This window comes from Dasypus novemcinctus, chromosome 23, assembly GCF_030445035.2.
Source record: "Dasypus novemcinctus isolate mDasNov1 chromosome 23, mDasNov1.1.hap2, whole genome shotgun sequence".
Lineage (NCBI taxonomy): Eukaryota > Metazoa > Chordata > Mammalia > Cingulata > Dasypodidae > Dasypus > Dasypus novemcinctus.
The window spans coordinates 23698844-23711456 of record NC_080695.1 but is presented as its reverse complement, the minus strand read 5'-3'; the positions used below and the strand labels follow the sequence as shown (position 1 = coordinate 23711456).

The 12613-nt window shown below is 43.6% G+C and overlaps 1 protein-coding gene across 3 annotated transcripts in view; it reads left to right on the top strand.

The window, feature by feature from the left end:
• Window positions 1–12613, top strand: part of CALN1 (calneuron 1) — a 556564-nt gene that overhangs the window by 300302 nt on the left and 243649 nt on the right. For all 3 annotated transcript variants that reach the window (XM_071211181.1, XM_058285972.1, XM_071211182.1), the window contains one exon: window positions 9303–9446. In XM_071211181.1, the coding sequence (XP_071067282.1) occupies window positions 9303–9446 (144 nt within the window). The remainder of the gene's footprint in view (window positions 1–9302; window positions 9447–12613) is intronic.

The window sequence follows — 12613 nt, the reverse complement described above, 5'->3', positions numbered from 1 at the left end:
GGCCAAGGTGAGTCTGGGCCCAGGAAACAGAGCAGCTGAACATTTAAGGAGCCCCATGGAGCACTGGATTCTAATTGTAGGTCACAGCTGCAGTGATAGTCACTGAGTGATACCTGTAGTTATGCTCCAGGAAGGGACAGTCATTATTGCCAGCAGTGTCCTTCTGCAGGGTGCCTCCCCATAAGGACCCTTTCCTTCAACCAAGGGGCTCAGAGCCCATCGGCTCAGTCCTCCACCCCCTCCCTTGCCCTGCCATGCCCTCTGTGGGAATGCTCCCTCTTCTGTGTTGCTGCCAATTCCAAGCCTCTTTCCAGGCTCTCTTAAATCTCAACTCCTCCCTGTGTTTTCTACCTCATTTTTAACTCCTCTAACTCCTATGTGAATTGCCTTTTTCCCCTCAGCTAAATTTTAAGCTTCCTAAAGTCCTTTGTGAAACAAGACTCCATTTAAACAGACAATAAATAAATGCATTAAATAAATAAACTTGAATAAGGGAAACTATTCCAGCACTGGGATCTGTTTGTGGGGTGGCTCTTTTGGGTCTCACTCTAGTGTTCAAGTGTGAGTCTGTAGTAAAAACACAATAAATGAACATTCCTTGAAATGAATTCAGTCACATTTCAATTTTCCTATATATTTCATGTTCTGAAATTATTTCAAGCTTATGGGACAGATGCAAAATTAAAACAAAACCATACAGAGAACTCCAACATACACCCCACCCAGATACCCAGATCACCAACTTTGAACATTTTGCCACATTTGCCATATCATTGTATCATCTTATCCAATTTATCTCTTTTCACTTTATATTTCCATGTGCTTTTGCTACGAACAAGGATATTCACCTATGTAATCACCATAAGTAATTATCAAGCTTAGGAAATTTAACACTGATATAAAGCCTATAGACTGTATTCCAGTTTTGCCACCATAATAAGGTCCTTTTAGGCATTTTTTCTTCCATTATTAGATTCAGTCCCAAATCATGTTTTGCATTTAGTTGTTATTGTCTCTTTAGTCTCTCTCTCTATTTTTAAAATTGTGTGAACATATATACAACATGAATTTTCCATCTCAGCCACTCCCAAACATACCATTTAGTGGGATTAATCACATTCACAATGTTGTGCAACCATCACCACATTCCATTACCAGAAATTTCCCATCAGCTCAAGGAGAAATCCTATATCCATTATGCAATAATTTCCCTTTCTGCCTCCCCTTACCCCTGTCTCTATGAATTTATGTAGTCTAGCTATTTCATATAAATGGAATCATACAATATCTGTCCCTTTATGGGCCTGACTTATTTCACTCAGCATCATGTCTTCAAGGTTCATCCATGAAGCAGCATGTAGCAGAATTTCATTCATTTTTACATTTGAACAATACTCCATATATGTGCATACCTTATTTTGTTTATTCATTCATCTGCTCCTGGACATTTGAGTGGCTTCCACCTTTTGGCTATTGTAATGCTGCTATGAATATTGTTACACAAGTATCTGTTCAAGTCCCTGCTTTCAATTCATTTGGGTATATGCCTGTAAGTGGGATTGCCAGATTATATGGTATTTCTATATTTAAATTTTTGAGGAACCACCAACTGTATTTCAAGGTGGCTGCACCATTTTCCCTCTCCACCAACAATTTACTAATGTTCCTATTTCTCCTCATCATCACAAGCACTGATTCTTTTTCTTTTTTTCAGTATTAGACTTTCTAGTGTGTGTGAAGAGGTATCTCATTGTGGTTTTGATTTGCATCTCCCTATTGGATAATGGCATTAGCATCTTTTCATGTGCTTATTGTCATTTATATAATGTCTTTGGAGAAATGTCTATTTGAGACCTTGCTCTTTTATTATTTGGGTTGTTTGTCTTTCTGTTGTTGAGTTGTAGGAGGGTTTTTGTTTAGTTTAGTTTTTCTCTTTGTACTATATTCTGGATACTTAACTCTTATCAGATATATGGATTCCAAATATTTTCTTCCATTATGTTGCGTTGCCTTTTCATTTTCTTGGTAATGTTCTTTGATGCACACACCTTTTTAATTTTGATATAGTCCAATTTAAGGACATTTGTTGTTGTGGCTTGTACTTTTGGTGTAAAGTTTAAAAATCTTTTGCCTAATACGAGGTGCTGTAGATAGTTCCCTATGTTTTCTTCTAGGAGTTTTATAGTTTTAGCTCTTCTATTTAGGTCATTGATCCATTTACAATTAAGTTTTGTATACGGTGTGAGGTAGGGACCCACTTTCTTCTTTTGCACTTGGATATCCACTTTTCCCAGCACCATTTCTTTGAAGAGACTACTCTTTCTCCATTGAATGGACTTGGCTCCCTTGTCAAAAGTCGATAATATTCCATTTGTCTATATGTCTATCCTTGTGCCAGTACCAAGCTGTTTTGATTATCTAGCTTTGTAATAAGTTTTTAAATTGGGCAGTGTGAGTCTTCCACCTTCCTTATAACTGTTTCAAGTTTTTAGCTATTTAGGGTCACTTGCCCTGCTATATGAATTTGATGATTAACTTTTTCCATTTCTACAAAGAAGGCTGTTGGAATTTCAATTGGGATCATGTTAAATCTGTAAATTGCTTTGGGTAGTATTGACATCTTAGTGATATTAATTCTTCTAACCCATGAGCACAGAATAGCTTTCTACTTATTTAGGTCTTCTTTCATTTCTTCCAGTAACATTTTGTAGTTTTCTGCATATGCATCCTTTACATATTTGGTTATATTTATTCCTAGAATTTGTTCTTATAGTTGCTATTGTAAATAAACTTGTTTTCTTGATTTCCTTTTGAATTGTTCCTTGCTGGTGCATTAGAAACACCATTGATTTTTGTGTTCTCAACTTGTACTTAGTCACACCTCAATTAACAAATAATTTAGGAGTGAGGATCTCTTAACCCTTCTAAAGCATGCCAATAAAATAAAGAGCCAAGTTAAATAAATGAATTATACAAAGTAACAGTGCATTTCCCCATTCCCTCCCTTTTCCCATCTATGTGGCTGGTCCCTGACTACATTATTAAAAGTGGGAAAGTTTCTGAAGTCCTCTTGAGTCCTCAGCCTCCTCTTCTAGAACATTTCTCTCATCCTTAAGGGCCCTGTCCCCCTTGCTATCTGAGTTCTCACCTCTGTGTTCTCTAATTACTGAACCCAATTAGCTGTATTTGCAGACTGATTGATTATAATTGAATTGGAACTCAGTCACACTAAAACCTGCCCTGGGATTGAGCCAGCATTTTCTATGCAATAGTGATTTTATCCCTCTCTTTCCCTTTTAATAGTACATTCCACATCACCTTTCTCCAAACTCTAGCTATTTCCAGCTGCTCACCTGGGATCACTCAGTTGCCCTGCACCTCTATGTGGCCAAAACCCCACTTCCCTTCCCCTCCTCCAAAGCCTGCACTTGAATTCTCTTCCATGTAGTGTCATCACTGCTTACCTCATCACACTAACTAGAAATCTCAGCCCCCTGCCCCTACACCTAAGCTCTCTCTGAGTACAATCCACTTGTGCTCAGAAAGTCTCTTGGACCCATCACCTTCCCTCCATGTTCTCAGCTGGTGGAGGACCTGCCTCTCATCTCCTGCCACTCCATTCTTAGCCACTCTGCTCATTTTTAAAAATTTAAACCCTTTAGATTTTCATTTGACATTTAAATTTTTTGAATTAAAAAAAAGTTTTAAAAATTTGAAACCACTGGGAGCTTCCTGTGGCCTACAGCAGGTTGGCAAACTCAAAGCATAAAGGGCCAGAGTATATGTATTTCAGGCTTTGTGGACCAAATCATCCCTGCCACAAAGACTTAATTCTACTGTTGTAGCCCAAAGGCAGCCACAGACGATATGTAAACGAATGAGCATGCTTGTGCTCCAATAAAACTTTATTTACAAAAAGAGGTGGCTGGCTGGGTTTGGTGCACAGGCCATTGTTTTCCAAGGCCCCACTTGTAGGATCAAGCCCAGATGGCTGAGAAGGTCCTTTGCTATCTTGCTCTAATGTTAGCATGTCCCCCTCATCTCGCAACACCTCTCCACCCACCATGAAGCCAGTACCGAGACATTCTCCCCTTCTCCTTACTCTGCCTCTTCTCTCCACAGCAAGATTTAAAAAATTCAAGTGGGACCTCCCCGCCAACCCTTCCTCAGAGTTAGCCATCCTTCACTTGGAATCCCCTGGGTTTTTGTATAGACTTTATTATTGCACTTGTCATTCTCTCTTATGAATTCTGGTCACCTCTCTGTAGCTCCAGCTACAGTCTGGAAAGTTTGTTTTTGCCTTCTGTCTGTCCTACCACAGCATGTGGCATATTATAGGTAAACAGCAACTCTTTGAAGTGTGAATAGCTGTATTAATCATCTCTAAATAGTCACCTTTTGCCAGCGAGAGGGGGGAACTCCCTTCTAAATCTCTTCTGCTGTTGGCTCGGTCCCTGCCCTATTGTTTCCTCTGAATAAAGACCTGCAGGTTTGATTCTTCTATTTTCTGATGCCTTTGCATTAGTATTTAATAATTGCCTTGCCTAGCCTTGCTGAACTGCATCTAGCTCCAGTTTTGCAATTTCTCAATGAGGTGTATCAACAGAATGCATCTTCTTCGCTAATAGGGCCATTGCTTTATGCAGTTAAAAATCCACATTCTTTCTAAAGAGACATTACAGGAGAATAAACAGATTTTGCATCTCACAGGGATTGAGATAGGAACAACTGTTGTGCTTTGTTACTAATTTGACATTGCAATCTAGTACTGTAAATTTCAGCCAGTTCTTCAAAGCCAGAACATTAGCCAACACATATTGACTCTGGCAGGTATCTGGCCTTCATCTGCAGCACACTTTATTTGAGTGGCCTGAGAAGGAGTCTGTTCTGTCTTGTAGCCATGCCTCTGTTGTTGTTTCTACCTGGACTGGTTGTTTCCTTAAGGAACATCACAGATCCGAGGCCTAGTTCTCTGGGGTGGCTGCGGATATGTTTAAGAAAAAGAATTATAGGCACAATGATAAGTAAGTCTGTGGGTCTGTAAAATAGAAATCATTTCTACCCAAAGCCTTGCCTGGCTCAGCAGCACTTAGGGAGGAGAGGCACAAATCCTTGTGGGAATGCAGCCTTTGTTTCTGAAAGATTCCATAGGCTGTCAATGAATTCCTCCTTTCAGAAGCTGAATCTTATCCTGTTTTATTTCATACCTCGCACAATGATGACTGGACAGACTCCTGTCACCAATACAGATGTCCTTTCTTGGGCCCCCAAAGATATCTTGGAGGTGGGCGAATTCCCATACTAGTGAACTCAAGTGAACATGTTGAATGAGACTGACGGGTAAAATTGAATTAAAAACCAAAAGCACAGCATGCTCAAGGAACTCTGAAGCACAAGGGACTTTGGTCCAAAGAGGAAATCAATCCCAGTGGAAAGCATACATCCTTACCAGGTTGTTCCTAAAAACTTGGTCTGGAGCCCCCACTTCCCAAGGACGGGACGCTGGCCAGTGCCCGCTGGCACGCTGCGAGCAGGCCGCGGCTGGAGCCTGAGGCAGAGGAAGCCTGCCTGCTCCAATGTCTCTGCGGGTTTTATGGGCATATTTCTCACCCCCTGTTCTGCTATTAAAAATAAAACGAGGCTCACATCACACGTCTCTCGCAGTCTGCAAGACCCATTTCCTTCTAATAAGCCTCTGGTTTGCCTGGGTTTTCCCTACCCTAGAAAGATTAAATCTCCAGAGCTTCCCATTATGCGTTTCTAGTTTTGTATATTTATTTTCCTCTCTACTATTTTGAAATAAAATGAAGCTAGTAAGCTTTGTCTGCCTTTGCACACATACACAAAATTCTCTAATGGGAGCCAGGAACCAGATAGTCTATGCAAGCAGAGACAGACAGATTCGTCCTACTTTCCCGGGGGCCACAGGCAACAGAGCTTGAGCTGGTTCCTGCCTGCTCGGTCCTGAGCTGAGTGGGGCAGGGCCAGGGGCCTGGTTCTGTACTGCAGATGGTTCAGAGGCCTCGAAGACCCACAGTGGAGGAGTCTGTGGGTGATCCCCGTTGAAGAGCTATATCCAGGAACCCAGGGGTGAGGCTGCTGGAGTAATGGCCCGGGCAGCCAGCCGAGCTGGGGCTGGGGCAGGGGTGGGAGCAGGCGAGCAGAGCCGCCAAGACCCTGGCATCTGAGGCATATTATCAAACACTCTCAGCAAGGCCACTCAGGAGTGTCCAGCAGAAGCGTACAGGTTCAAGTAACATCTGGGGCCTGCAGGGGACCACAGGAAGGAGGCTGGGCCCTGTGTTCAGAGGTGCCCACCCTATAAGGGTCACATCAACAGCCAAGAAAGGAAGTTCAGGATGGAGTTCGAAGGGATGGGAAGTAAAGGTGCTGTCTTGCAAAAAGCATGGACCAGAGAATGAGGAGAGGACCCTGCCGTGCAGCTGGCTGTCTGGGGACCCCAGGCGGGGACCTGCCTCGTCCGACATTTCCCACTATTGCATGGCCTGTGCCAGCCAGGATGTAAAACCCTACTATAGAGGCTCGCAGGAGGTCCAGCCCCACCCATTCTTCAGATAGGGAGAGTGAGGCTGAGAAAGGAGCCTGCCCAGGTTTGCGGGGCAGAGCCGGGACTGGACACCTCATGGGCTGACCCCCACTTCAGGAGACCCGCCTCTGCACCCCCTCATTGTCAGCATCTAGGGAGCTTGGCTTGGGCCACGTGAGGACACAGCCCCTGCTCCAGTGTCCTCGAGCACCGTGTGCAGGGTTTTGGACCACCTGGGACTTGCAAGGAAAACAAATAGCTGCTGTAGTTAAGCTTGACGGGAAAAACTTAAAACTGCAGACAGACCCCTCGATTCCGAATTTGGACTGGACTGAAATTTGTTTCTAGACCATCAGTGGGAAAAAGAGGGAAGTTTGAACAGCACATTAATAAGGTGTTCAAGAGAACCCAGGCTTCCTGTTCTCTTAAACTCTTTAACGATGCCCACGGACCCACAGACAGGAAAGCTGGGAAGGACCTTAGGAGTCATTGCAGCCAGCCCGGCTCGTTTTACACATGAACAAACTGAGGCCTCCGGGTTTGGCTGGAGAGTTAATTAGCTATTACACCTGGCCAGACGCCGAGGGTCCCGACTGGCTGCTTTCCTCTCTGCTGAAGGCCAGGCTCATTCAAGAAAAGCAGTCAGCGGGCCGAGTTAGTGTTGATACCGCATTTGCTAATAACGTATGACCTTGTCTTTTCAGACCCCACATCCATTCAACAACGATCTCTCTAGCATCTCCTTTGGGGTGTGAGTGGGGCATACATGAGGCTGAATGAAATGTATGAGGAGCTTTCAGCTAGCTTAGAAGAGAAGCCAGGGTTAATGTACCATTCATCATATTTCACATGCTAGGTGCCACATGAGAGGAAGGAATGAGCGACTGAATGGTCAGCAAAGAGAGAGACAACTCTGGCTATGGTGGACTAAGGCATCTTTGTGGAATCCATAGTCCCTGGCTTATCTGTGAAGACTGATATGATTTGGGCAGTTTAAGAGGATGGGAAGGTATTTCAGGTAGTAGCTCCAGCAGGGGATAGTGTAGTAAGCTGCATAAAGACTCCCAAAGATACCAGGTCCTGGTCCCTGAGACCTGGGAATGTTACCTTGGAAATAGGGTCTTTGCAGATGTAAGGAAGTTAGGGATCTTGAGATGATATGGGTGGGCTCTTAATACCATTGCAAGTGTCCTGATAGACAGAGTCAAAGGCCATGTGGAGATGGAGGCAGAGATGGGATGATGTGGCCACCAGCCAAGGAATGCCAGCAGCCACCAGAAGTTAGAGGAGGCAAAGAATGGATTCTTCCCTAGAGCATCCAGAGGGGGAGTGGAGCTCTACTGTTACCTTAATTTCAGCCCCGTGAAACCAATTTCTGATTTCTGGCCTCCAGAACTGTGAGAGAATAAATTTCTGTTGTTTTCAGGCACACAGTTTGCAGTCATTTGTTATAGCAGCTGCAGGAAACTGATACATACATGAAAGGGCAAAGCTTATTTGGGAACTGGTGAGTATGTAGCTCAGGGTACTTGCTGGGAGCATATTCAGATATTTAGAGAAGTTGTAAGAAATAAGGCTAGACCATGGGTCAAGGCCAGGTATCTTGTATTATTGGTTTGAAGAGTTACTGAATGTTTTCTGTGTGTCCCTTGCCATCCTGATTAGACTATTGGGTTCCAGAAGAACCATCATGCCTAGCAAATTGTTTTTATTTCTCAGTGGTTCTTAATACTGTGCCTTTCATATAACATAGTCAATCCTCGTTGAATGGCAAGGTGGATGTTGGTAGCTTCTCTACCTGGGCTTACGCTGAACTGGGTTTATTGATGGAAAGTCAATGTTGGGCTACATCTGGTGCTCAGACATCACTGACTAGCCTCTCCTTTTCAGGCCATGATCTCAAACTCCCCATGCCTGGCCCTATGGGTCTGCATCTTGTTAGGAAATGCTCAGCCAACTCAGGACTGACAGGCCATGTGGCTCTTGAGTTGTGACTCTAGGTGGAATTCAGTGCAACTCTGGTTTGGGGTAAAAGGACGGGAGAACACCTGCCGAGTAAAATGGGCCTTATTGATAGCAAAGTCAAGTTCTCTGCCAGCCCTAAGAGAAAGTGATTAAAGTTGCCTTTTGGCTTTATGACACCCTTATTGATCTGAGGTTGTTTATAGCCAAAAAACAACTGTAAATTAGAGGAATGAAATAAAAACAGCAGGATACTTTACTCCTATCCTCCTATGAGGTTGAAAAAGCTTTCTGCACAGCTCCTGCAGCAGCGGGGAGCTGAAATTTAAGTCTGCAAAGGGGAATCTTGTACTCTTTTTCCTCCAAACAGTTTCTTCTCACAGCTGAAACCTGACCCTCAACCTTGCTCAGAAAGTGTCTGTATGTCACATGATTCTCTGCTGGGACCAATGTCTAATAGTGAGCCAATTACAGTGTTTTAGGATGTTCACAGCTAGTTACCTCTTCCTTCCAAAACTGTCTTTCCTTTTTTCCCTCTCCTCTCCCCAAAACTCCCCTCCCCACACCCTTCCCCTCCCTTCTCCTCTCTCTCCTCTCCATTTACTTTTTTCTGTCCTTTCCTTTCTTCTTTTCCCTCTTTCTTTCTTTTTGTTTCTCTTTTGACCTTTCTTTTTATCTCACTAAAGAGTTTTGACATACCACTATCTATAAAAAGCTCTTTAGGTGTTACCAGTAGACAACAAGAATTCCGAGCCATGTGTCTAATGGGCTTTCTTTTCTTTCTCCCTTATAGAAATCCGTGAGGCCTTTCGGGTTCTGGACCGAGATGGGAACGGCTTCATCTCCAAGCAGGAGCTGGGCATGGCCATGCGCTCTCTGGGCTACATGCCAAGTGAGGTAGAGCTGGCCATCATCATGCAGCGCCTGGACATGGACGGTAAGACTGGGGCCAGCGGCTTCTTCTGGAGCTGAGCCTTTGACTCCCCACCGGGACCTTGGGTTGAAAAGGGCCTTGCCTTTTGAGACAGAAGACTTGAGTTCAAGTCTTGGTCTGCATTTGAAGGGGTTTTCAAATAGCATTCCATGGAGCTCATGGAATCTGCAGAGGTATTTCCAGAACCATTGAATGGATCAGGGTGAGGAAGGGGGCCCAGGTGTTGGAGCCCTGGCCTCCTGTCTTGCCACAACTGGCAGTTCCTTTATTTTCTCTTCCTCCTTCTCCTCCTCTTCCTTCTTAACAGCTTTATTGAGATAATTCATATGCCATAAAATTCAGCCATTTAAAGTGTACAATTCAGTGGCTTTTAGTATATTCATAGATTTGTGCAACCAAAACCACAATCAATTTTAGAATGTTTCTTCAGCCCAAAAGGAAACGGTATACCCATTAACAGTCAGTCCCAATTCCCCTCTACCCCATCCCCTGGCAACCACTTATCTCTATGGATTTGCCTATTTTGGACATTTCACATAAATGAAATCACACAATATGCACTACTTTTGTGCTTAGCTTCTTTCACTTAGCATACTGTTTTCAAGGTTCATCTGTGTTGTAGTGTGGAATGGAAATTCATTCCTTTTTATGGCTGAATACTATTCCATATTATGTGGATATAGCAGCCTTTTTTTTGTCTGTTTCATATACTGGGTTTCTACATACAACCTTTTTGGGGAAAGAAAATTCCACTGCTTTTAAAAAGATCTGAAAAACTACTGCATTAGATATGTGTCAAGACTGTTGCCTGCTATCCCTGCTAAGAGTCTATCCAAAACCAGGCATGACCCTCCTGGACTTATTTTATATTTTCTATACGTGCCCCTTCCTTCTCTGAGAAGTGTCTTGATTCCCGGCAGAAGGGGTCCAGATTAGTGGACTTTTCAACACCTCAGGTAAAAGCACAATGTGTAGACCAAGTAAAGGAACCAGAGGGGGGCCAGAAAGTCTTTCTGGAGGAATAGACCGAGGTAATGGTGGTGAGATATTTGCTTAGCTTAATCTAATTTTAAGCAGCTTCCTACTGCTATCTTGCTGGTCTTGTTTGGAGAATGACAATAAGCATGACCACATGGTGAATGAACCCCAGTACCATCCACCAAGTACAGCTAGAGACATTTATTTTCTGGTTCAAGAGAGAGATGTTTTATCACAGTATTCAGTTGTCTGTGCAGTCCCAGGTTTGTCCTTACAACTCTGATTGATAGTGTCTCACCAAAGCATTTCAGGCCTGGGTTGACCTTGCTTTGTATTTTAGAGGTATTTCTGAAAAGCTGGAGCAAAGCACAATTTTATAGGAAAATCTCTCTTCCATTGACTTCCATCACCTTTTCAGAGATATGTTACCAGAAAAAAAGTTTCCCCCTTAAAAATAATAAAAATTCTAATATAGGCCTCCAGTTTATTAGAAATAGGAGGGTTTTTGTGCTTTCAATTTTCTTCTCACAATGCCTATGATAAAAGTCAATCAAATGGACTAAAAGCATGTGGGATTAGAAAAAATACAACCTAAGACTCCTAAGGCTTTTGAAGTAAATCTTATAAGACTAAAGGGTCTCATCAAGGTCCAGCTTCACTCTTTGCATATTCACTCACTGGATTGAGCATATAGGGGATTTGTACATCTCACAAATTCTCCATGATTCCATGGGGCCTTGCATGGTGATGTTGCTAAAGAGTTCACCAGGATTCAGGTAAAAGCCCCATCTGGCAATGCAGTTCAGAGACTACAAGTTTCACCCATCTATTTGCAACTTCTCATAGTCAGGTACCAATGCCAAAGGCCGCCTGTACAGATCTTGTAGGAAATTTCTATTAGTGTTCCTTGAACAAAAGCCTAAGTAATCAGCTATTTTCATGTGGACCCATCAGGTGATAAACATTTACTTATTTTTGAAGTGCGGCTTCCTTGAAGATTTGTTTTGTTGCCTACAAAAGATTTAGAACAGAATGTATGAAAATAATGCTGCAGGATAGCACAAAGCCTTGCCTACACAACTGATTACATGCCTACGTCTGAAAAGAGCTAAGTGAAAAATTGCTCAGTCTGAAGTTGAAATGCGCGTCTGTGTGTGTTTCATCGATGATGCTAGTAAATAAAATTTCCGGGGTATCGGGTTCCAGATGTGGATGGGTTGGCTGTTTTTCTAAGTTCACACAGTGGCCTTCTCTTAACAGGGCCTTTAGAGCTGTTCTACTAAAAAAGAAATCAGGTTCTAATTATATCCTTCCTTCCAAGCTTCTGTAACTGGGGATCCTCCCCAGAGATTTGGCCCTACCTAATTAAGTTTCTTTTTGGCGTGAAACATGTGGAGAGGCAGAGATTTTGACGGGGGCAATGCCAAAAACAAAGAAAAGAAATTTTAAAAAAGAGAGGAGTGTTTGGGGCAGGGCTTGGGATTCTCAGCTGAAGGATGACCGTGTCTCCTTGCCCATGGATGGTGGTACCTGGGGGCACCCCCACCCTATTCACCCCAGCTGGCCACGATTAGGAGCAGGCCCGGCCCACACACTGCTTCTCTCTTTCTGGGGTCTCTCCCGGGTTTGCCCGATGGTGAGGTCATTCTTTCGGCACGAGTCCCAGCTAGAATCAGCCTGAGTGCCTGTGCAACCTAAGTGTACACATGAGGCTTTCATTAGGGGGCTCCTTGGGAATGGAGTGCATCGTCCGCTACACGTGTAACCGTAACTTCCCTGGATTCGGGATTTCCTGGACACAGACCCCGCAGGAACCAAACAATTCCAGTTTGTCTGTGGCCCATGTTTGTTTTCCAGAGGGCAGAACGGAAGACAGGTAGTAAGGCCTGGGGTTGCGCTGCTGGCCCCTGGCCACTTCCCCTCAGCTTTGGAATTGGCTCTGTGCATGCACGCATGCCTGTGTGTTTGCATCTGTTGAACTATTCAGAGTTAAACAAACAAGATAAGAAGCAAAAAAACCCCACCAGACTTCTGCCCAGTGTGTCAGGATTCCTCTTTGACCATTATTACAAAGGTTCTTTCTTGGAACTTTCAACTCAGTTCCATGCCCCCTTGTGCTCACGTTCCCATTCCCTTCCCATCAGCCTTTGCAGCGAAGGTGACATTTAACCCTCAGTATCAGTTAGGGCCAG